This window comes from Toxotes jaculatrix, chromosome 9 (assembly GCF_017976425.1).
Source record: "Toxotes jaculatrix isolate fToxJac2 chromosome 9, fToxJac2.pri, whole genome shotgun sequence".
Lineage (NCBI taxonomy): Eukaryota > Metazoa > Chordata > Actinopteri > Toxotidae > Toxotes > Toxotes jaculatrix.
The window spans coordinates 5,664,270-5,690,762 of record NC_054402.1 but is presented as its reverse complement, the minus strand read 5'-3'; the positions used below and the strand labels follow the sequence as shown (position 1 = coordinate 5,690,762).

General features: G+C 40.0%; 2 protein-coding genes across 4 annotated transcripts in view; both read right to left on the bottom strand.

Annotated features, from left to right (window-relative positions):
• Window positions 1–16,136, bottom strand: part of nectin3a (nectin cell adhesion molecule 3a) — a 28,976-nt gene extending 12,840 nt beyond the window's left edge. Inside the window, exons 1-2 of one of the 2 annotated variants that reach the window (XM_041047176.1) lie at window positions 15,967–16,136; window positions 2,022–2,372 (exon numbers count right to left, since the gene is read on the bottom strand). In XM_041047176.1, the coding sequence (XP_040903110.1) occupies window positions 2,022–2,372; window positions 15,967–16,054 (439 nt within the window). In that variant the 5' untranslated portion in view covers window positions 16,055–16,136. The remainder of the gene's footprint in view (window positions 1–2,021; window positions 2,373–15,966) is intronic. The other variant, XM_041047177.1, reaches the window with a different exon arrangement.
• Window positions 16,137–20,797: 4,661 nt separating this feature from the next.
• Window positions 20,798–25,595, bottom strand: LOC121187822 (diablo homolog, mitochondrial-like). Of its 2 annotated transcripts, none has more exons than XM_041047270.1 (6): window positions 25,492–25,595; window positions 24,590–24,722; window positions 23,713–23,835; window positions 23,065–23,175; window positions 22,803–22,899; window positions 20,798–22,456 (listed from the first exon to the last, which is right to left on the bottom strand). In XM_041047270.1, the coding sequence occupies exons 1-6, from the start codon at window positions 25,533–25,535 to the stop codon at window positions 22,263–22,265; spliced, it is 702 nt and encodes a 233-aa protein (XP_040903204.1). In that variant the 5' UTR covers window positions 25,536–25,595; the 3' UTR covers window positions 20,798–22,262. The 2 variants fall into 2 exon arrangements, with proteins under 2 accessions (XP_040903204.1, XP_040903205.1); XM_041047271.1 differs by having other exon boundaries at window positions 23,788–23,835.
• Window positions 25,596–26,493: the final 898 nt, after the last annotated feature.

Here is a 26,493-nt window from a genome sequence, read left to right as displayed (position 1 = left end):
TCCTTGAGCCTTTCCTATGAGTGGTTGTGGACACAAAGATGAATAAGAAAGTAAGACAATACTGGGCCAATACAAACACTGTGTGTTGAGTGATACTGACAGAATGCAAAACAAGGGTTGTACCAAGAGTGAGACTTTTGAAATTAAGTCAATGTCCACTGCACCTGTTAATCATTATGATATGTGTCGTGACTCTGGTCTATTATTCATGGGTTTGAGCCTTTTCACTGACACTTACTTTAGTTCATTTGAAAGGAATGAAAATGAAGTCAAGTGCTCTCTCATAAACCTCAAAGTATAAACATGAATCAAAACTGAGATCTTTGAGTTGAGTTTAAATTGAAACAAATACAACACACACTGTACAACCAATATTTTTCAGAGATGCAGTTGTTGGCCTGCAGCCACGTGGTTCCTTCTGAAAACAGTGTTGTAAAAAAGGTACAAGTCAACCCAAAACAAGGCAGCGATGAAGAAGCGACTCTTCATCGCTGCCTTGGGAACTTGAGTCTGCTGACTTTAGGGCTTGTAATTGTAATGTGCTCTTTCTAACAAAAATACCCTGTGGGATAAACTAATTCCCACATGACATATATCAAATTGCAAAGAACATATATTTCCACCATAATCACACCCTATGTGCGGCCTATGAATTGTAAAGTAGACCCTGGCATGTGTTTGTGTATGGGTACGTATGTATGTATTTGTGTGAACCGAAAAAAATGAAAATAAAAAAAACACGCCTGAGAAACTGCTCAGAGAGGAGAGCAAGGTGTAATTGAACTCTGTGAGGTCCCAGACACTGTGGCTGTCACTGCACCACTTAATGTACCATTCATTAGTCATCAGAGTCTCCTTCAGTCTCTGGAGGGAGACGAGAAACTACTGCCTACAGTGCAATATCCTACTCTCTGCTCTGCCAGAGAGCAATCCAACCACCCATTTAAGGTACCAAACATATGCTGACCACAGAGAGAGTTCAACGTTCAAGCTCCTCAGAGAGGAAGGGTTATTGTGTCCATAGGGTGTGATCATGCATGTGCACATGAGTGCAGACAAATATAGTGTATGACATACTTGGGGAGAACAAAAAAATTGAAAAGGAGAAGCCTCATTACAAATTTATATTTTTTGCATTTATATAAGTAGCAATAAATAAATAAAGAGGTATTTGTATAGTGTGTGTTAGATGCTGCTCTGTACATTTCTTATTTTTTGGTAATTCAAAAAGGTGAAAAGTCTCAACATACATAATAATATTTATCAGCAACAACAGAATAAATCAGTGAAAAGTAGAAAACAGAAAAGATTTTTACACTGCAGACTGCCAAGTTTATCATCTGCTTCTTCGGTGCCTGTGAGAGCTTCACAAATACCAATTACTCAGTCTGAGGTATGATTTCATAATTAGTGACAAAGGGTAAAGAGGGCAGAACTAACAAGAAAAATTCTCACTGGGAAACAGCTGCACATTGTAGTTTCAAGACCAGTGCTATGCTGGAAATTTTGTTCATGCAGCTTGGTTAAATGCAACTTAATATCACGAGAGCCACTCTGCATCACACCCTGCAATTAACTTGTTGTTGCATGCAACTAAGTTGCATCAAGTTGGGACAGTTTGACCTTTCAGCATTCTGTTTACTACATGAGGAGACACTCTTTGTCTTCCAAGTGTTTACACTGTATGTGTGTCTTGCACATAGTATGTAAGGGGACTGAACTTGACGTAGCACTTTTTCCACAGCAAGTGACACTGCAATGACTGAGATGAGTGGGATCACACCACTGCAGCCTCTGCACCGCAGCATATTCCTGCAGGAATATGAATGTACATTACCTCTGTCCAGGAAATCATTTAAAAAAGTTAAATGGCCTTGGGGAGAAATTTATTCCTCCAGGGCAAACATTTAGTGCTTACTAAGCTTAGCAAACAACAATTCTTTGCTTTGAAAAGTGATTTAAGAGCAGCATGAAGAAGCACTCAACACAATGAAGATGAAAATGAGAGAGATCCACTTTACCTAGTACATTGACGAAGGTTGATGCTTGTGTATTGCCCAGAGGAAATGTTGCCACTTTGCAGGTGTAGGACCCAATATCTGCAAACCCAACTTCTTTAAGGGTAACGGTCGCATCTTGTATTGAAGGGGAAACAAATGAGATACGCTGGGCATATTCTTGAGAGAAGGAGGTTCCATACTTAGGGTTGAACACTGCCAAGGTAATGGTGCCTGACGGAAGACGACGTTCCCAGGAGATCTGTGTGAGGCTGAGGTTGGAGCCCACCTCTATTCTGCAGCCCAGTGTGATGTTCTTCCCCAGCACTGCATCGACTTTCTCAGGAACAAACACGTGGTTACTGCTCACACCTGCTGAGAGAAAAGGACATTTAAGATAAGATTCAGAAAAACAGCAACACATTGTTGTTGCAGCTATAATCAATGGTCACATTAAGAGCCATCATTTGTTTCAGGCATGTTTTTCCTGGGGCTGGAAAAGATACCAGACTTCATCTGGGTTACTCTAAGCGCTCTGCTTTCCCTCTTAATAAGCAACACACTTTCACAGCAGGACACTCAGACTGTCCCTCTTGCTAATTATCAGAGCACCTTTTAAGCAGGATAGAAAAAAAAAACTCTGGAAGGAGATGAAACAAAACAAGCAATTTAATGGTCTTATTCCCTCTTTTTATGAGACAATTAATTTGAGTTGAAGCCCACCACAGTTTAAAAATGTTTTTTTTTAAACAAATGCAACATGTAAGCTTTGTTTTGAGCATTAATGGCCATTTTGAACGCTATAATTCACTGAGGTTCCACAAGTGAAGACAAGATGAGCAACAAAAAGTGTTTTTTTAAAATCATACTTTAACTTATAAAAAAGAAACTGTATGGACGGTAATCTGCATGTCACAGTTGATAGACGTGGTACTGGGCTGTAAAAAAACAAAACAAAAACAACCAGCTCAGTGGGAATGAATGCAGTATCTTGGAAAACTAACCTGAAATAAATCCTAAATTAAAGGTTATGGATACTGTTCTGAATGAAAAAAAAACTATCCTAGCCTCAGTATTTTTTCTCACAAATGAGTCACTAATAGAAACATGTATCCTTAAACATTTTTAAGAGGCTGTACAATGATTTACTTAATTGTGGAGTAGATCCACATTAAATTTTGTGAAAATGTTTGTTTTATAGATAACAAGTTAAAAGGTTGATTTCATTCAAAATATGCAAAACAGTACATCCAAGTTTTCTTGACAGTTTTCTTGACATCGTTACCTTAGAGTAAGCTATATTTGGGAGCCATAAATTTCCACTTTGTACGCAGTCTCGGATGTGTATGGAGTAAAGCTTATAAAAGTGGTCCACTGGCTGGTATTTTCAGTCTTTGGCATGAATGTGAGTGGTAAGCCACAGCAATGCTATCTTGGTTTGTGAGGAATATAGCCAAGGAGGCTGAGGCTCCCTGTGCTCCATTACGTCCCCTGTAATTTTAGTGATTACACATACACACACACACACACACACACACACAGAGTTTCTCTCTTCCAAAATAAGGAATAAGTGTGAGACCATGTGTGTAAGAGTCAGGCATTTTGTTTGAATGGCTGCTGTGTCTTAAATGTATGTTGCATTGTGTTGTGAAGTTTCATGCAGTGCTATAATACTTGGGCTTTCCTGCTTGTTTTTTTCTCTGCTGACCCACATTTTCAAAATATTTTTCTTGTGTTTCTTTCTTTGCTGTGTAAACTAATCTAGCACAGCTTTAAACTGTATTTAGGCTTTTAACCTATTAACCTAAAACATTTAAGTCAGGCTGCCTTATTTGTCATCCACTTGGAAAGACATTTGGGAAAGTCACCTTGGGTTATTTTTTCATTTCTACACAATAATTCAGAGGTCCATTTACATCTCTTTCCCACCCCTGAATCATGGCCCGGTCTAAAAAAAGCCCACACTGCTATAATGTGCTTTGCACTGCATGTGTTGCCCTGTGTTTGCATTGCGTCTGCTCGAGTCCTCTGGGTGCACTGCTGTGGGGGAGAATCAGGGTCAGAGCCGTGTGGGTTTTGCATTCTCCACTCTACGGTCATCTGAGCTGACACGACAGCTGTTTGTTGTCACCTTACTAGTGCAACTCAGTCATTTTGCTCATCACAATATAACAAAATCACACTGCACTGACAAAAGCTTGACAGTCAGATGAATACTTAAAAATATATATCTATAAATGGTACAAGAATATAGATGGCAGACTGATTAAAATCATCCTGCAGCATTGGTTGTCTAAGTAGTAAACTAACATGCTTGGCATGCGTGACATTGCGTTGATGCACGCAGACACGTGTCTCAGGCCAGGCTTCTCTCTAACATGCTCGACATACTGCAGCTACCTGACACGACACTCCAACTGCTACCGTACGTAGTTTGTCTGTCTCAGTGTGTCAGCTTTCAGGCCTGTCAAAGCATACAAAGAAACTAGACTCCATCCATACTATGTTCTGTTTGTTTTACAGTAAGCATTTGGGCGTAAGTAGGAAAGGGGGGAGAGAAAGGGGGGATGTGTTTAAAGAGGACTCCACCCTTACCATTAGGGGAGGAGACACAGATGGCCTCTGCATGGGATACCTACAGCCAGGAGGAGAGTGGGGAAACTTGGCACTGCTAGCTGCGACCATGAACAACACAGCCTGGGCTTGCAAACTAGAGCACCGTGAAATATTACCTAAAATACTGCAGGCAAATGAAATGTAAGCAGTGCGTTAAACAAAGCTGTCATGCTGTTTCATCAAGGAAACAGGCGTACTGCTGCAGAACTGAGGCACAGCTCAGGACTGTCACTAGCTTCATTGCTGGCTATCTTGTACAGTAAACAAATATGGATCAGATTTTTAACAGGATCCACGAGGAAAATTACAACTCTGATGGCCATCTTTATGCAGTGTCACTGGTTTCATGCTTTGCAACCCATTTAGTCAACTCTAAATGTGACACCCTGCCCCAGAGAACAGGAAGAACCCTGGCCTGCAAAACCGCAGAGAAATAGGCTGCACTTTTGCCCCTTTTTCCTTGAGAAACCCAAGGAAAGAATGAACTCATGGGAATGATATGCTTGCCCTTTGAAGAAATGCTTCATATTTGTTTCTTTCCCTCCTGACATCACTAATTGCGACAAGCTGCTGGAAAGACGCAATGTTAAATCAAAACCTTCCTTTTTGCCTGGTAACCGGCTCAAACATTCCACGTCAGCGATTTGATGAGCCAAAATCTCCACCTACTCAGACCTGACCTAGCTTCAGCCCTGACCTCCCCAGGGGAGGCATACGCCTGGCTAGAGAAATCCTTGCAATGAAGCCCGCAGTGTCAGAGCCACGTGAGAAAAGAGTGATCCGTGGCCAGAAACATTCAGCTGCAACAAAATAGACAATATGTCATGTTTGTGTAGACAAACTCCATGCATAGATTATCATGTCAAACAGCACTCATGAGGGACTGATCTGAAGACCTCACAGGAGAAGAATGCAGACAAGAGATCTGTGCAGGAGGGAGTGTGGTTTAGGACTAAAGCAAGAGGAAACTCAGTTGTGCAGAGGATGAATAAAGACACAGAACAAGAAATAGATGAGAAATGAGTTGGACAAAAGAAAAGATTTCAACAAGAGTGTGAAGTGTGTAAGAACATACTGTAACAGGGCTGAGCCAATACTTTTTACTAACTCACATTAGTACATGACAGGCAGTGACAGTCGACCAAAGGGGGCAAAATGTTTATGCGAACTCTATTTTAAAAAAAAAAAATGTTTACACCTGAAACTGAAGAATCCCTGTCATTCTCCTCTCCAAGATGTTATCAAGCAACCTGGGGTACATCAGACCTAATGTAGTCCTCAAACTCTTCCCTGCTTTGGGCACACGCTGAAGAGCAGTGTTTCATGCTGTTTAACGAGCACAGTAACTCATACCCCTTCCAGCCACTGAAGCCCCTTAGTCTGTTACAAGCCAATGGCAACATTAGCCGACTATTAAACTTCCATCTGATTATCAAGGTCACATTTAAAAAGCGTTCACTAACATGCATTTGAAAACTGCATTGACAAACCCTGCTAACCTCACACGAAACAGCAGCCAATGACTAAAAGATCCTGTCATAAAATAATTATTCAGTAATGTCTCCCATTCAACCATTCCCAACTCGATCCAAACCCTTTAACTGGACAAGGGGAAAAAAACGTAATACAAAGAAATAAATGGAAGAAAAGTGATTTAAAGACAATGGAAAAGACAAAGAAAATACAACTTGGGAATTTTACAGAAACTGAGAGTCATCTGTGCCTTTAAGCTGAAAACTCAGTTAAGTCAACAGGCAGCCTCTTAGTACAATACCAAAGAAGTGGCTCCCACTTCTTTGGTATTGTACTTTTTAAAGAGGTGACGAGGAAAAAAAAAAAAAACAACAATCAGACAATGCCTATATGCTTAACACAGGCCTCTAGACCTTTTCTTTATTTTTGCAAAGCCTATAACTCAGTCTCAATCAGTTAGACAGGACAGGCCAAGTGGTGAATTGCCTGTTTTATAGCATGTCTTTATCGTAAGAAATATTTGTGCAGTGTGAAGAGAACATTAGTCCCTACACCAGCTCTAATCTACCCCCTTCCTTCCTCGCATTGTATCCTGTGAGGGTGTGAGGCTTTTTCAGTGGGCTAATTCATGGTGGAAACAAACATAGGTTGACAGGCCTTTAAAAAGGGGCAGGGGGGCCTCTTTCACATGTCACTGTCCTCTTCAAAACCTTTTTCTCTTTGCTCCCCCATAGCGATGTGGACTTCTATACCCTTCTTCACCCAGTCACATTTGATTAAAGATCAGTGCTTAAAAGAAAAAGATCAATAGTGTTGACATACATAGTGTCAGGATAGGTTGCAACCTCTAATCAGAGTCAACTATAGCTATGTTGTAGGACTTGTGAAGGACAATGTCTGCCACTGTGTACCAAAGCAACACAAACATTCCTACAGTGCCCTGACTTATTGTGTGGGATTTGTTATTGTTTGTTGTGGGGGATTGTGGTATTTTAGTATGTGCACACATCTGCCCATCTGGGCTATGGACACAGATGGGCAGCGACTTTATTTTTCAGCGCAGTTAGAAACTGTATAACAAAATGTACAGTTTTAAAATGACAATCTGCAAAAGCTACGGCCACACAAGACAAGGAAAGGAATTTTTCAATCTGCTGTGTGAATAAGTAACTTGGTGTTCAAGGTTTTCTTTTTTGAGGGGAGAAAGAACAACAGGAGTCAATCAGGGTCTCAATTAGAGCTTAAGTGTATGGCATCCCTAACATGTATATGCTAACTGACTGACTGCCCTCCGCTCATCATTATTGCCAAATAGTGTTGAAAATTGCACTGGGGTAGAAATGTCATTTAAGTCACGCTCATCACGTGCAACCCTACTGATCCTGTCCTTTTTCAGACAGCTGAGAGTTCTCAAAAAAACCTTGTTTCAGAAGTTGACAGCCATATATTGTTCATACATTTACTATATAAAACTATTAGTCAGACATCACGCAAAGATGTGTCTATACTTTCAGAACAAGTGGTGTTTTGTGGTCAGCCTAGTATCGGTTTAATTGATTTCAGTAAATTATTCACAGCATCCACTAAAATCAAGCCAAACAAAGACAGCATAGACAAGCTACCCAGTGATAACTGGAAGTCCATCCCCTCCACATTAGCCTCAGTGATAATAAAAGATTAATTGTTGGGCCCATATATTAAAAACTGGCATTTGCTCAACTTTGCCTCACTGTTGTTGTATCCATGGGCTGCCATACCTACTGTAAAATCCCCAGAATGTTCAACACAACTGTGCTCCTGAACTGCTGGATGAAAAGAAGAGAAATCCTTTTTCTCATTGCAGTCTCTTTAACAATACTCAAGTGCATAACCAGTAATGAACCATAAAGACATGGATTTGGAAAGATTACACTAAAGAGCCTACCATTCAACAATTATGCATTATTTTTACACACGTTTTCACCACATTTACCTGTCACTGTCCTTTGTAAAATACTCTAATTTCCTGATGAAAAATCTATTATAACCAAGCTCGATTTTTATTCATTAGGACCGAAACAGATCAGGTCCTTGTTGGGTGATGGTGTGGGGGGTGGAGTTTTTGCAGAGAGAAGAGAATGGGTTCTCTACTAATCACAGATTCCACTGCCCTTGACTGAGTCTAAATGGGCTACTGTACTTTCATTAGGCCGATCTAACATAATAGAAACATAGTTTTCCACATGCCACAGAGTCCCAAGAGGGAATTAGACTGTTTTCTTTTAAACTTATTTCCATGTTTGTCCAATTTTAGATTTCTTGTTTGATGTCTATTTCTGCCAACAATAAGCGACAACATTTTTATAAGGGATCTACATGATGTTAGTGAATGTCACATGTAGACTACGCACACTGGGCTTGTATTATATGTGTACAAAGTTTTGTATTATGTGTTAGTGTAACAGAGAAAGAGATAATTATACTGCCCCTGGGCAGAAACAGTTCACTGCAATATTTTATATTTAACCATATTTTTATTCTGTTGGATGAATACAACAGGTAGGAAATAAGCTGTCTTTAGTTTAGTTTCTATTTAGGGCTTTCAATGAGACCTGGAAGCTGTGCAAGATTATTGGCAATTTAATAATTTAACTAATCATTAAAGTAACATATTTGTGTTTATCAAAAATTCTACACAAAATGCAGTAGTTAAAAGGGTCTTTTTTTCTGGTTCTTGACATTTTCTAAATTATTCGGGTTTGTTGTTGTTCCCCATGAGAGCTTTCCAGTTGTTCTGTTTTGTTTTTTGAGTTCACAAACCTTGTTGAAGGTGACTGCAGCCCCATTCATTAATTTTTTATTGTCTCTAGAGAAGTATGGCTGTTGATGGGGGAAGCTGCTTTGGACTATCTTGAGCAACCTGCGTCACTGCACATGTCAGCAATCACCACATCGCAACAGAGGAGGAAGTTAAAGCAGTCCAACAAAAATCTGTCTCTGTACTGTACTTTTGCATCCGGTGGTCAATAAAAACAGTAAGTAGCTTGGTCAGTGTGGCATTTCACCAGCATTATCCTGGTCAGAGGGAGTTCATTTTCCCGGCACACCCACTCTTCCCAGCATATACTCTCACCCTGTTTCTGCAACAGATTAAAGTGGTACTGATTTAGACTTACCACCCACTTTGAACAGTGAGAACAAAGAGATTTAGGAGCCTAGGTCACTTGTGACATGGGGCAAAAAAAAAAAAAAAAAAATCACAACTGACTAAATTGTATCTATAGTGACCTCACAGTGGGGCATTAAAACATATTTGACAACATGCCACGAGAAACCCTGAGCACACTCTCCCATCTACTACGCCTACAATGCCGTTTTTCTGATCTACATTCCATACACCTACCTCTAGAATTTATTCAAAGAGAAATGTTGACAAAATCCAACTTTGCAAAGTATCAGGTCCACCCCCTCATACATGTGTAAAGTTCATAGAGATTAAATTTAAAGGCTAAAAAAAGTCAGTAAGACAACATCCAAGTGTATTTTTTCCGAGACTCAGATTACATGTCTGGTTTGACATAGTCTCCCCATAATATACAGCTCACTTGGATGTAAAAGAAATATTGAGAACATAAAGGCAGTAGTACCCCGTTTGTTGCCATGCTAACAGCTCTGGGTTGTAGTGTAAGTATACTTTTCAAATGTAATGCAATATGTGGATTATATGATCTAACATTGTTTTTAAGACCTAAATAGAACTGGCCGCTTATATTGTTGTGATCACTTTCGCAACGCAAGTAGTTGCGAAAAATAGAAACCACATTGAGCACTCATGTTTGTCAGAAGTGAGCAGTGATTTATGACTTTTCGTATATTAATGAGAAGCTAAGATCATGAAAAAAAGACAGTGTACACATATGTTCCACTTTCCTTAATAAACAGTAACTAAACCTGAAGTCTATGATCCTCTTTGCTAAAGCTTAAATCAAAGAGAGGAACTGTATTCAGCTTTGCACTCTGAAAATCAACATCGGCAACAAAAATAGAAGCATGGAAACTTAAGAATAAGGGTGTAAGGTGGAAATGGGCGGTATAGCGGGGATGGCAGGGGAATACAGAGTTATTTGGCTGAATACCAGCAGGGATTCGGTTGTGCCAAATCCTATTCAAGCCATTACTGCAACATATCTGCATCAAGGACCAGGGCTGTTCAGCTGCTGAGCAAGGGTACAGGCCTTTCTTTCCCTGGGTGTGATGTTATCAGAGACACAGTGAGGGAAGAAGGTGGGTGCTGAAACCTTGGAAGTACTGATAAAATAGTAAAAACATATCTGAGTAAATTTGTCACAGGAAACGAGTCTACTTCAAATGGTGTGTGTTTTCCTGACTTAAATGCAGTAATGTTGTTACAAGAAACAATTTTGGACTGTCACTCATGGCAAGCCCATTATTGTAAATAATGCATGCAGTGAACATTTCCTGCTCACTTATGGTTTTGGACCTGTGATCCTGGGATAGTAATACAATCCAATACATTGTGTCACAGCCATATGGTTCAGATAATCAGTATTTGTTGATAAGTCATAACAGAGGCTTCACTTCACAGGTAGAGAAGAAAAGATCAGCTTTGCAGGAGGAGAACTGATACTGTTTTCTACAAAAGCCAGAACCGCGGTTGACTGATTTTGCTGAAATTGCCCAGATAACTTGAGCCAAGTGTCTATTTCCATTCTCAATGCATATCGCAGGTTTGGACACTAGATAAACACTGTGCTAAAGAGCTCAGAACTGGGAAGCAGGAGGGTGTAATACTACGTTTACAGAGGGCAGATGAGGGATCCAAGCAGCAGGTGTGGCAAAAACACTGGTGGAAAAACAAAAGATTCTTTTCATCTAGCTTCAGTATACTTTATGTCACCATTCTTTGTGTACTACCAGATGAGACAACAGTACAGACAGTTTACTCACTACAGTCAGCACGGCCCAGTATTTGACTGGTGGGTGTTAATAATCTCCCACCTGGGTGGTAGGGGGTGTGTCGGTGAATACAACTGACTGTGTGCTCATCCCAAACATTATAACCACCCGACAGCTGAATGGGTGAAACAAATAAGACTGAGCGGTGAAAAGCAGCCACACCTGTTTCCCATAACCCCAGTGCTCCTTTCCTGGGGGATTCAACTGCTGAGTGTGCACATCCTGCGTGTATACCTCTTTAATATGGACTGTGAAGGCACAGTGTATCCAAGTGACCCTAACCTCAGTCACATACTGTGATCTGCTCTTTCAGGGAAAACCCCCTGAAAACAGCAGGCAAAAAAGGGTTTAAAATGTTTCTCTCTGTTCATTCACAATAGGTAATTAACCATGGAAATATCTGGAAGCCATTTATACAGCGCAGTTTCCTATGACTCAGTGAGTGAAACAGTCGATTCCTGTCTATCCAAGATTTATTCAGTCGACAAGACATACTAGCTAAAACAAAGTGAAAAATATCCCTGCTAATATTAGCATTTTCTATGTATTTTTCTGCATTTTCCCTTTTTCCTCCCAATTTTGAATGGCTAATTACCAATGTACTGTGGTCCTAATGACTGGTAACTCCCCATGTTGGTCTGGGGGAAAAGTAGTCGCAAAACAATAAATGCCACCAGAAGAATTGTGATTGGCTCACGAAACCAGGCAGTCAGGTTAAAGGCCAATGCTATATTTGTGTCATTCGTGCCCCTGGAAAGTCCAGATTCAACAATGTGTTAGTCTCCTTCTCAATGCCTTTCAACTTCCCTACCCTGTCTGTGGCATTCAGCCCCAGGCCCATTCATTCCACAGAAGCAGTGAATGTTCAAAAGTTGGCTCACAGACATTGTTTCACAAAAAATATATACATATATTAAACAGATGGACACTATAGCTTTTAGGAAAAAGTTAGTCACTTACACATTTAGTGAGCAAGCTAAGATTTATGGCTCTAGCATTGTGTATGAGGGGCTAACTCAAAATAATTTACAATGACCATGTCCATAGAAATGTAGGTGCATGTCACCCAGTGCAATGGTGCGGCTCACTTTATGTACATTTTTGGACAACAATGGAGGAATAAGCCGTATCAGGTTTTGGCTACACAGACAATGTTTGTTTACAGGATCAGTTCATTGTTTTGTTAGAAACATACATAATATCATCAGCCTTATCTCTCTAAGCTTAAGATTATAAATGGCTATGTCGAGGTACATGGCATTATGCCAGAGATGTCCGTCTAATATCGCTGAAAGGACACATTAACTGCAAAGAGGGTCAGTCACTACTAGTATTGTGAATTTTTAAACTCTAATGGCATTTATGTTCATTTATTAATGTAAGGAACTCTTTATCACTTCACACAGACATGGTGCTTTTGTCTGCTGCTATTTTGTCACTTCAGTGAAAGCTTCAGTGGACATCGAAGTCTCATGCTTCATGTGTGTCATGACTGTTTCCATTGAACTTTGTCGCATTTTGTTTTATCAACACACCAAATGCACAAACTGAAAATGCACATAAAAACAGGTGGATGGAAACACATCTATATACAGTAGCTTTAGTCAGGCTAATTCAGGTCAGTGCTAAATGTCCATCCTATTGGAAGCAGCTGGCTTAAAGTAATCAACAACTGACTGCAGCGTCCTAGACATTGTTGTCTTTTTATTTATCCTGGTTACAGACAAGTCCGGGGGTAAGCTAAAACTGGAGGTCACAGCTCTGAATTTACTAATGGACCACCAGGGAGCAACTTGCCATTCAGAGCCTCTGACAGTCAGTCACATCTGTCGGGGGAAGAGGAAGCAAAGGGTGGAGTCAACAGAAGCTAGTGACCACAGCCTGCTCCCCGAACCCCCCACACACACAGCCTCCGTGTCCCACAATAAAGCAGCACACTCATCTGCTGATGGCCTTCCTTCAAAAAGAAAACACTGCATGCATTTAATGTGATTAGGAGTTGCCAGTCTGCTGCTTCACAACTGAGATTTAACATCAAATGAAAGGTTCAGATGGATGCAACAGCTGCGACTCACAGATGTTCATCCAAATGCTAAAACTTACTTTAAATCCCTTTCTTGCATTTATTTCCAATTGCACATAACCAGTGTGGATAATTAACAGCAGTCAACAGTGAAATTTTGGCATCTGTGGATATATTTAGTCAGTGGATCACAAGTCTGTCCACTTTACAAAGTCTATGGATGGCCAACCACCCTTTGGAGAAGACTGACTGGAAAAATGGTCAAAGTATCAAGTGAACAAGTACAATTCATTATGACTGCAGATTTTTTAGCTTGATAAAACATTATAATAGGTTCGCATGTAACTGTATCTCTGCATCTATAACCTGAATTTCCATTAAGCATCAAGTTATCCAACCACCACCCCCAAACAGAAGGTCCCAAAAAATTATGTTGTGACCTGATCTGCCCTGTGCCATATGGTGGCAAAGCTGTAGCCATGTGAATTACGTTTTCAATGACAAACCTACTTTCTTGGCCACATCTTGCTGTCATCTATTAACCAATGAAGCACATTAACATCTAAGGAGGCTGAGGACCAAATCTGCTCAGTCAGTGAACTGCTTTTTCAAATCTATTTCTGTTTTGAGTCTGTAATTTCAGTGGCTCCATTACTACATTATTTATTTAGATTGTGAATCATGCGGCTCCAAGAGGAGAAACCACAAAACTACGGTCTTCAATTACAGACCTCACAGCCTGTAGCCACGCCTTGAATGAATCCCCCCCTCACAACCCCATCAAAACTACAGGGAATCTGATAATGACACAGTCAAGGAAACTGATATCAACACTGTTTGTGTCGCAAAGTCCACCCGCACACTTGCACTTTTCTAAAAACACAACAGTATGCCTACACCACTCTGGCCCTAACCATATGTTACTGAGAGTGAAAAAGCCACTTCTGTTCCGAATACAACAACAGCACCAAAAGTAACCTTGGCTGATTTGTCCTCAGTGTTAATAATCAGCTAATTTGGCTGTCAAGATGACTAGCTAGTCTGAAAACCCACATGCACGTAGCACCAAGAAGCACATGTTTGGAGGCTAATCAGCTTAGTGTGCAGCAGAGGGTTGTTTATCAGTTCCCTGTGTTGATTTATGAACCAGTGTTTTGTGGGTACAGACAGAAAAAGTATGGTATGAAGAAGACTCTGTAAAAGTATGTGTTGCAAGAGTGTGAGTGTAAGCAAGACAGACATGACACTAGTGGCAGCAGCAGAGACACTCATACTAGAGCCTAACTGATGAATCTGCCAGACTAAGAAATCAGCCAAAATTATGTTGTCGCTGATATACCCTATCTGAAAAGGTGTTGACTGATAAGTAACAGGAAATTTCAATACATAAATGCCAAAGATAGGTTTGAGGTCATTTATAAAGTATCTCACATACTTCATCACAGTTTCAAAAAGATCTGCTCAGTGCACATTCTGATCACAGCTGATTAAAAAAAATACTTTCAGTGATGTTTATCGGTTCCGCTTTACCACATTACAAAAAAGTTTAATAAAGAGTTTCAAAGATTAGTAGATCAACATGAAGACATTACCTTTGGCTCTAGGAAACTGGAGAGGACATTTTTCCACCATTGATGTTTTATAGACCAAGCAATTAAGCCATTAATAAAGAGAATGATCTGCTGATTATAAATATAACCACTGGTTGCAGCTCTCTACAAAAGGTATTGGCTGATGACATTTGTGGAGGGACCCTGTCATGTATTACAATTTGTCATGTAGGAGCAGTTTTTCTTTCTTACGTATTTAGAAACTATTAAACATGGCATACTTGCAAAGCTTTTAATGAACTTTCATTCAGGAAAACAAACAAAAACAAATGGTGCATTCCTGTACAGTATTTACTTTGGTATCCATCTGTGTTTGCCTGCTCTTTTGTCTTTGCAGGCCATGTGTTGTAATCCCAGCTCAGGACTGGGACATAGACAAACTCTCCAGCTTCACGACACGGAACGGTATTGTGACTGGAGGGTGCTCTGTCTGGCATGGAGCCCAACTGCAGGTCAATACTTCGAGAGACTCTGCGACTGCAGTGCCTCTCTTGAAATATGTCTTCATTTCCCCTGCCACCCCTCACGCCCAGAGTGGAGGAGTCTGCGCTGCCTCTCCTCTCCAGTATCACATAACGTTTTATCCCCCCCATCTGTATCCAACCACTTGGCAAACTTTTCACAAAGGAGCTCCTCTTTACTCACCATAAGTGACACCCAGAATATTTCATTTCGTTTCTATTTTTGGATACCACGAACAACTGCTGTCTCTCAATGACTTTCTAGCCGTTAGAGTGGGAGAGAAACCAGCCGGTATTCCCTCCACATTCCCTGAGTAATGTTAGCTAAGTCATGATGTGACATACTGGAAGTAAAAATTTTTTCATACTGGAAGAACACTAACGAGAAATTATGCGCATAATTACCAACAAATACTGCGCCTAAAGTTGTCTCCTGTCCCGAGTGGAGTTATTTGGGTTGCAAATCTAATTGAATTAGCTTGTGTGTAATTAGCAGTCGTTGTGCGGTGTATAAGTTCATTGTTAGAAACGTAGTTGCACCCAAATGGGCAAAGCAAACGAGGTTTAGCTAACGGTGAACCGACGCCAGAAGCAGCTACTTTCCGACCGACGTAATGTTAGGGTGACTGTCCACAGACAAGGACCGTTAGCTTAAATAAAGCTAGCAGGCTTTGAACGGAACACAGCCCACTTCAACACAACGAGGACTAGCCGGTTTTGGCGTTTTGAATCGGCGACTAGCGACACACACTCCGGGCAGTCCCGCTGCAACTTCTTTCAATGGCCTGAAAAGTAACACGAACAATATGACAAAGAAGCTGTTAACTCACAGGTAAGTCCGTATAAGGTGAGAAGTGATGTGAAAAGTCGCAGTCTGTTAGATGGCAAAGTCCTTCTGAGCGGTGATGTTTTCTCCATGATTCCTGTGAATCTGTGCGCTCTCTGCGCTCTGGCTGCTCCGACCTCCTCCTCGCTCCTCGTTCGTCCCAGCTCGCTCTGGCTGGCTCACGCTCTTGGGGATCTGCTCTCCATAGCGACCGACCCGCGTGGGCTGTACCGTTTTCTGCAGGACAACAGGCACAAACACACGTTCCCTACGCACGCACGCACGCACGCACGCACGCATTCACGCACACGGCCCTAGTCATCCCCATTTGGTTTGATTTGTATTCAGGTTTCCTCGGATTAACATGAAAACAAATGACAACAAATGAGTGAACTACACCTGAATACAATCATCATACTTGGTAAACTTTATTTACACAAGACAAGAAAAATGAGTACGTTCATTCATCCCTAAAAGAATCATACCCCCCGACACACACCTTTTTTTTTTTTTTTTTTGCCTCTGTCTTTATTTTTATTTGTATTTAACTAATTTTACTGAACTTTTATTCAGCTCTGCCTGGTGTTTACAAATCGGTACTCTTACCATGCCATATTGGTTGTAAATGGTTATGTTCAGATAATGTAAATGGTTATATTCAAAGTAAAGCTTTAAAAAACAGACTGCATGTTTGCAGTCGTTTTGTATCTCTTTGTTGTTTTTTGTCTTTTTGTATTCATTTTGTTTTACTCTTGGTTATTTGTGTTAATTGTGGTTGTTTATATCTCATATTAGTCATTTTTCATTTATTTGTGCTTATTTTGTATCATTTTATGGACATGTTGTGTCTCTGTAGTTGTTTTGTGTCCCTGTGTAGTCATTTGTTGTCTATTTATAGTCATTGTGAGTCTCTTTGTAGGTGTTTTGTGCCACTCTGTGTGTTTTTGTGGTCATAATGTGTCTCTTTGTGGTCATTTGATTGACTTTCAGTCACCTCTATTTGATTTGTCCTCAATGGTGCAAAGTAACTAAGTACTTTTACTCAAGTACTGTACTTAAGTACAGTTTTGAGGCACTTGCACTTTACTTGAGTATTTCCTTTGTCTGCTGTTATACTTCTACTCCCCCATCATAACCAGAATAACCTCCTATGGGGCCCTGGGGCAAAAATTTGTTGTTGGGTCCCTATTGACCCCCACTGTACTTGGCAGTTATTTCCCCAGGGACCCAGAAAACAACCAGAGCTCTAAGCACTGAAATTATTAGATAATTAATCAAATAGAAAAGCTGTTGCTGGTCAAATTGAGGCTATTCATAACAATGTTACACAATTGAGAAAATTAGTAACTGTAGTTATCACATGAATTTCATGGAGTAAAACATTTTTTTTTAAATTAAGTATTTTTCTATGAATGGCAAAAGTATAAAGTTACATCAGATGGAACTCATATAAAATGCTAAAGTAAAACACGTGTAAATGTACTTAGCTACATTCAACCAGTGGTAGTGTTCGTTCCATCAGTGGTAGTAGTAAGAATAATATAGTGATAATAACAGAAGTAGGCCAGTAGTAGTAGTAGCAACAGTAGATGTTGATGTTGTTGTAGTTTTTCTTAAATCAAATTGGATGAAATAGATTTATTTGCAACCAGCCCCTCATTTACAAGACATTTTAAAAACACTTACTTGTGCTGTATGGGACAAGGTTGGATTACCTACTGGGCAAAAGGAGCAGCTGTTCTAAGGCCCCAAAACCTCATGGGGCCCGAAGGCTCACCATGTGGCAATTAGTTTTTGGAAATCTGATTAACTGAACGTTTGTTTGGTAATACCATTTGCAGCACTAAAGCACAAGATAAACTGAAACGATTACAGCGTTAAGCTGACACCTACATTGTTATATAATCTTGATGTGAGGCCCTTCTAGTAGATGGGCCTCAAATCTAGTTTTAAAGGCGTTTATTATCCCAGTTTATATTGCAGATTATGCTCATTCCTTAAAATGTGCTTAATCAAGTTACCATAAAATAATTGCTCATTTCTAAATAATGCATACACAATTCACAGAAAGTGGGAGAAACAGGGTTGGAAAGGGTGATTAGGGGGCCCTTAGAGGATTATTCTGACCCTGGATGGGACTGGATTGGAGGACATGAGTGGAAACTACAAAAAGTGGATGACTGTTTAACTTTTGCATGGGGATTTAATTTTTTCTTTTTGGACAATTTGCATCTCTGTAGTTGTTAAAAAGAATGAAATGAAAGTGAAACTGTTTAGATCAGTAGGTAAACCCCTTTCTTCCCAAGGCACACTGGGGAAAAACTGGCGTTACGCACCCTAAACTGCAGCTGAGGAAGCCAATAAATGCACAGATGACCATCTGCTTTTTATGTATAATTATCTTCTTCACATTGTCTTGTTCATTGTCTTGCTCAAGGAGACACTGTACCTTTATCTGTTTCAACAGCTCCCATGGGTGTTGTGGGGATCACACTTGCAACCATCAAGGTTCTATGTACAGGTTTCAAATTGTAAGCTGATATAAATCTTGTTTTCATTTGACACATTTGTAAGGGCTCTTGGACTCCTAAAACAGATTCAATCAATCAGTCAAAATATGGGTGACACATGTTTATACAGAATAAGCTTTCTTTACACTCGCAAAGGCCACAACTGTATTCACTATGTTCATTCTGTCTCCTAGATGAAATGAAAATATAGAGGTCTATACATTTTGAGCCCAATACGATTGTCACCTTTACCACAGTTTATTTCACATATTGTAAATTAGAAGAAACTTTTGTATCGCTAACCAGGCCTAAGTTGGCAGGAATATTGCATCTAAATGTTTAAATAGCCTCCTGACTTGATGGTAACAGTCAGTGACTGTTGTGTTGGAGGTTGCTGAGGTACATCTAAGCAATGTGTAACTAATGTTATAAAACTATTCTAAAAGTCTGGGGTAAAATGAGGAAGTGAAAAGTTAATATAAACCCCAGAAGATCATCAGCTGAAGGTCAAAGTAGGCACATGCAAATAAAGCCCTTGACTGATTCCTTTTTCTGAAGAAATGTGTTCTCACCAGCTTCAGCACAGGCACTCTGTGACTACTCTGTCCTAAAACAAAGTGGTAATGAAACACTTTCTTTCATTGTTCTTTTCTTTGAGATAATTACAGCTTTTACACATTCAGGAATCCAGCGTTGTGTGCAGCACAGTGTTATTATCATGCACTGTAGCTTGAACTGATAAACCTGCTCCCTCAGCATTTTTAGGCGGACATCATATTTATTCACTGAAGATAAGCAAAAACGCTTGCTTCAATGTGGTTCCCTTATGTTGAGGTACCAATGGCGTCTTCACGGCCTGTATTAGCTCGGAGTCCTCATCAGGGGATGTGAACTCTGCAGGGAGCCTCCATCTCCTGCAAAATTTAACCTGCTCACTCTCCCAGCGCTACAGTTCAGCTTCACTGTGATTAAAGCATGACCCATGATGTGTCACCACACTATACCCCCTGCCTTTATACCCTCTGGTGGTTTATTTATATCCTCAAAGGGCTATAAATCCCCAGGTGAAAGTATTGCCCTTTTCACCAATCAATCTCCCCTCCTGGGCCACTTTGCATTGGAACTGTAAAGTCAGTGCAGTGAGGGGGCTTGTGTCTTTAAGAGATGATAAATCACGTCTTATTTTCTTCCACAAAACATTTAATGTGTTAATGATATCACCAATTTGGGTGAAATAGTTTCAGTGAGGCTTATTTCACACCACTGGCATAACTTGTGCTGCGTAAATGCTCAAACCCTCTCAGTAGCACTAAATAGTTTATGAGCATTTATGGCCCATGACCTTTGTAATTGTGGTTACCTCATTTAGGTTTTATGCTGCAAAAATACTTTTCAGTAAGCACTATTACACTTTCTTCCAGGCAGGCAAAGCTGCACTGGCACCACCTCTCCTGTGACCAAGTGGGTGCACATCTACACAGACTGTCTGGGACATTTGGTTTTACAGTCTGTGAAAACAGCCTTTGTTAAACACAACATTCCTCACTAGTCACATTGGTGAGCCGGTCCTTGCACACCTCAAAACCTCCCACCCCAACCCCCCTCTATAGCCACACTCATGGTCCCATCCGCTGCCAAGGTTTGACCATCTAGAGCGGGGAGAGGTCACCTCACTGCTGACGCTACAGACTTGTGCTTGCAGCTCCACATAGGTGTTCCCCATAATGAGCTCCCTCTGAAATGACCCTCTACAGCACACAGTGACCTTTGGAAGGCATACGTGAAGACAATTAAGAGAGCGTACCTGTTATAGAGCATATTCACATGAGGCTTCTACAATAAGCATATTTGGTAATTAACATGCAGGTTACATGCATATTTTAAAGTGAAATTTAACTTTCACTGACATTTAAAATATATAGACATGCACATAAGTAGAGCAAATGCTGATATATGAACCACGGTATTTAGAATATTCACATTACAGCTTCTCCAACGATCTGGGGCTTCTGTTTAACCCTGTGAGCCCGTACGTATCATATATGATACCCACATTTCTGGGACTCATTGCATCACCATCAAGCATAAACTTTGCATTTAACCCTTTTAGATGAACTCTTATGCTCGTATACTGACTCCTGGTGGACCCCCCTCACTTTTCCAAATGTTTTGACATGTGTGATACAAACAAAAAATATAATTAGAATTTTTTTTTTTAATTTTTTTTTTTTTACATTTTGTCAAAGGGACAAATAAAGAGTTCATATTTGAAAAATTAGAATTTTCTGACCATTCTTTCATAGTTCAGGTCTCACAGGGTTAATGGTGAAACATGAAATGTATTACAGTGGATTTAGATCGCCATCTGCTGGAATTAAAGGATAGGTTCACTGACACGGGTTTTGCTTGCTGCAGTCATTATGCCTTTTCATGCTGGCAATTAGGAGATCCTGTCTTAATGTAAGCCTAATGTAAGTTCAGTTAATACAGGATATTGGCACAAAGTGCAGACAAGTTGCAGCCTGTGAAGTTCTGTCATTATGCAAATGAAGTCAGTCTGTGATCACCTCATTTACAAGTGTTACTACCTTCCCACAGCCTAAATCTTTTTTAGTGAACTTACATTATTAATGCTTTTCACTTTAAAAGTGCTCAGTTTTTAAATGTTGGCCTGAAGTAGGCCAGTTTGTTTTCTGTTCTGTGACAGTGTGGAAAGAGACAACGCTGTAGATGGGGTGATGACAGTGCGAAGTTGAGAAACAGTCTAAAAGCTTTACAGGAGAAAGACAGGACATGGGTAATTTGCAGTGAAGGTAGACCTGCTGAGTGAAAAAGAGAGATACAAATAACAAGTGAAGCAAAACTACCTTTAAAGAAGATGTTTTCAACGTGGGAATCAGTGGGAAATTCAATTGCACCGACAAAACTTCACATTAATGTGCAAGAAATAGGTTACTTCTCCTACTGGGTGGTGTCTCTGGGTTTTGCTGTGTTTACAAAGTGGCTTCTGTCATTTTAGAAAACACAGTATTTCCAAAGATGACCACAGGAGATCCTGTTCACATAGTTGGCAGAGACATCTCTCATGTGTAACATCCATTCACACTAACACTTAAGTCAGAACAAATCTGGCAAATGTTGTTTCAAAGCACTCCCATCCTTTCGTAACCATATGAGGTTGTTTTCCCTCCATTTTTAGCACTGGTTAAATGTTTTTCTGTCATTTGGATCAATGCAGTGTTACAAAAAGAACAAAAACAAATGCTAACTACACAATAATTAAACTAAACCACTTGTCATGTAAGTAAAAAAAAAAAAAAGAAGAATCTCTAGTAAACACGTAATGAAATGCTACACTTCATTTTCTGATGCTACTGCAGTGAAAACCAAAAATAAAGTTTTATGTTTTTATACCATGTCTTGTCTTTATTACAATGAATTCTGACAAAAAATCTGCATCAGATAAAAAATCTGATGCAGGTCAAATCACAACACAATAAAGAGTGGAGAGAAAACATTACCCCTCAATAATGCAGAAATAGGTGATAAACGCTGATCAAATACATAGGTGATAATCAAACCCTTAATGCAGAGATGTTTTTCCTCATTTTGTGTGATTCGTTTTTTCAGTTCATGAGGAAATTTGAGCAGATACATTTGAGCACAATCTATAAAGAATTAGACATTGAAAATCACAGTGCGCAATACACACTCAAAATGAAAAAAAAAAAACGTTTTACTTTGAAAGTGTATCAAACTTTCTGTTTTCTGATAGCTCTGGGTATTTATTTCAGTCTTCTCTCAGATAAGCCTCAGGCACCTCTTCCTCATCATTATTATTCTGTTGTACCATCCTTTCAATCTCCATTACTTTAGTCTCTGTCAACTTCTTATCTGCGTCCACTGACAGTTTCCGTGCCTCCTCTACCTGCGACTGGGCCATCTGAATATTTGTTCTCACCGTGATGCACGCATGCTCAGCTCCTGGAAACACACAGATCAAGGACATAACACCACCTCAAGTTCAGACATTAGGTGTGGTCATTAAGAAGGCACTCCTGTCCATCATCTCCATTCTGTTTAACACAAGGCCCTGCTGAGCGACAACAAATGATCCGCACGCTGTCCAAAGTGTAACACTGACAGCAGCTGAATAGGAACAGGCACAAACAGTCATATACAAGGCTTTAAGAAGATGATTCACAGCTTAACACATTTATTCACCACAACAAGAGCCCTCAGAAAACCTGCCTCGACATTGCAACCATAACATCCCAACCATTCAGTTACACAGCCATATAACCACCCACAGACATTTTGTTTTACACACCTGATGTGTACGCTGCCTCAGCTGCCGTTTCACACATCTTGACTGCGCTGACCCACGTTGACTCAAAACGCCTGCATTCATCTTGTCTGTCATTAACCTGTCAGGACAGAGAGAATTATAAAAACCCAAGTCGGACTCAAACAGTTTTACAACTTCCTTTTTATAGAGTTGTCTGTTGTTGTACTTACAATGTGGCTATCAATAAATGAACAGAAAAACAACAACTTTGTTTTGACATCCAGAGTGGACCACATAAACTAACCTCTGCACGCTGGCCAATGATCACCTGCCAGATTGAATCCTCTTCTGCTGGACTCAGCTTTCCCAGTGAGGCCAGATATCTTCTTTGGAGAGCAACGAGTGTGTGCACAGCCTGTTAGCAAACATAGGAAGAACATAAACAGCTTACATTTAAAATCAAAGGCCAACTATGGAGACGGAGTAGCACACAGGAAAGTTTTCAGGAGTATGGACGCTTTTCAAATTACAGCTGATAAATTCAGACAAAAACAAGTCTGTTGATTATCCCTATCAGCCAGGACAGTGTTTCTGGACAAAAATGTATTTTTATGCGTTTGAGTACCACAAATGAAATGTCTTTCACCTCTGTTATACTGGAGTGTCACAGGGATCTTGAACTCCAGATCAAACCAAAACTGTTTGCATGTTTATCACAAAGGCCGATGCGAAATTACATGATTTTGGGTGCATTTTTTACATCCATAATTGCTCAGTTTCATTGCATTACACCACACTGTGTGAGGTATAATAAAAATATAAGAAGCACAGGTTGCCAGTTGTTTCTTATTATGTACTTATGGCGACAAGTGCACTAAGACACATATATGTAAATATGAACTTGACTATCCAAGGATTGAGGAAAAATGATTACCACAAAATCAAGACTCACTTTAGAGTATTCTGTGATGGCATCTATGAGAGCCAAGGTGGTCTGTGAGAGAAAAGTGCTTGAACTATCTGTTACCAGAGACGCTGCTCGTTTGATCAGGGAGTCATGAGTGAGGTTTTCAACCTGCAGCACAGACACAGAGGGGAACATGGAGCACAGTAAGAACAAACCGGTGGTGGAAGAAGCAGTAAGATCCTGTACTTAAGTAAAAGTAGAAATACAGCTCTGTGAAAAATACTCCATTACTAGTGAAGGTCCTACATTCAATTAAAATCCCTTAAGTACTGTCAGAAAATACAGTATCAAAAAGTGCACGTTATGCAGATAAAAATGAAGATCAGTTGTTTTATTTTGTATTATATTGTACATACATGTATATTATCTCTTAAGATAAGTTTTGTAAGTAGCCTTTTAACATTGTAGCTGTTTGTGGTTGAGCAAATTTCAAGTTTTTACTTTTAAAGAAATCAATGTTTAATTATGCCCTGAAAAGAAGAGTCTCTAGCTTGACAAGAAGACAGAATGAGGGTAGAATATTCTTAATGTGTTAACAGATGATTTTTCTCACTTTTCTTGCAGAGCAAGAAGTAGATCAGGTATATTGTGTGAAAAATCTCCTACTGCAAAGTAACTAGTAACTGTAGCTGCCAAATAAATGGAGAAAAAAAGCACAATATTTCCCTCTGAAATGTAGTGAATGAGTGGATACCTCAAATGAGTGAATACCTCAAAATTCTACTTAAGTACGGTACTTCCATTACTTTTCACCACTGTAACAAACACACAAGTGCACACTGTACTGTAAGTTATATTCTTAAAATCATACTTATATACTATAGGTGACTGCTGTAATTTTTACACGCAGTGACAGACTCACCTGTTTGAAAGGTACAGCACACAGCCCAGCGCCGACAGTTAAAGATGCTATACTTGTGTAAAGAACATTTGTCCATTTCCCCAGTTTATGCACTGCAGGTTTTCTACAGCTGAGCAGGATACGAGCAGAATTCCTGAACAAAACAAACATTTTAAGTTCAAAACAGTCATGTCCCGCTAAGTCCAGAAATCTTACATATACGTTCTGATGCAGCCTGTGATTTAGAGTGTAATTTTGTTTTATGAATAAAAATACTGGGGACTTCATATGAATTCATATAAATACTGGGAACCTATGGGGCACAGTACAGTACAGGAAACAGTGTTAACAATCTTGTTCTTATTGTGTGAGAACGGCCTCACATTATACTACAACCTATGTATATTATTCTTACTGTGTAATGTTTAAAGCACATCGTTTTTTAACTACCTGCTATTCTTTCCCACAACCCAAGATGATGTCTTCAAATTGTTCGCTTTATACGTTTACGTGACTTATATCAGGACATTACACTGCACATCGCTGACTTTTATAAAATGTTTCCGGAAACACTGTCGTTTTATGATGAGCGATCCAAACTGAAGCTACTCTGAAATCATAATAACCACAATCATAATCATAACACTACGGTTATTTACTCTTTATTACTTCCGAGTGATTCTGTACACATTAAAAAACACAATAAAGCCAATTTGGGCGCCGACAAACAGGTTTAAGGTGTGAACTGACAAATTCCCGTTGACGTTGAAGGCGCTGTTATCAAACAAAACATTCTCATTTTCCCATATTAAAGCCGACAGCAGCCTTTTATTTTTAAGAGGCGGTTAGTTTAGTGTAGCGTGTAGAGAGTAAATGATAACTTTTACTTGAACAATATTATCTACCTGTGATTAACACCCTACCTGAGGAAACTGAGGTAGACTACCCCCCTTTTGAGTGCGGCCATCTTGGTCCGACACAATAAAATGTCCGTGTCGCTGAGCAAAGGTTCCCCCTGCTGTACTGATGGTAAAGCAGTCTATGTGGTAAAGACGGAGCACTGTTGCCCTCTCCTGGTGAAAACAGCAACATAATCCTGCGCTCAACAACGAGCTGGCATGTCCAGATGAGAGTTTTTACTTGTCCTGAACTGCCTGGTATGCAGTCCAGGATGAATGAGGGGCACAAACTGCTGAAACAAGAACCATTGTGATCTTGAGGCTCTGTTCTGACTGCTTATTTGAGAGCAGCTCTTCACTCATACTGGGTATTTTCCTTTATAACCATTAGAAAGGTAATTTAGCTGTTAAGAGATATCATTGCTCATATTCAGTTCCCTCTAAATATCAAAATATGGTAATTTCTGACCATTTCCTGACACTGAGCCTGACACTTGACCTTGAAAACAGCAGTTAAGTGTTTAATGTCAGTGGATATTTACGTGTCACTGAATTAAAACAAATTGCACCACACAAAAAGGTTTTTACATGGACATTTGTTGTAACTAAATACAAGTTACAGTAACTGCCAGATGTAACTAACCATTAGCTTGCTGAACGAGCGAGGAGTAAATGATAGAGACTCCCCAGCCACGCAGCCACCCTCTTGGCCCGCGGTTTCAGTTATACATGTCCAGAAATGAACAGGGATGCATGATGGGAGCTGGACCGGCTCCCCAGCCACCCAGCCACACCCTTGGCCCGCGGTTTCATTTATCCTCCTGAGACCTGGCAATTCATTTTTGTCCTCTGTGGGGGACAGGAATCTGAGACCAATCATACTGTCTTTTTAAGTGGACATCCTAGGCTTTCTTGTGATGCCTCAGTTGTGGGGTTGTGGCCAACACAGCAAATGCACTGTCTTTTCAAAGTGGCGAGAATTCCCACTCACACATTTTATGGCAACAAGAGAGATAAGTCATTGAT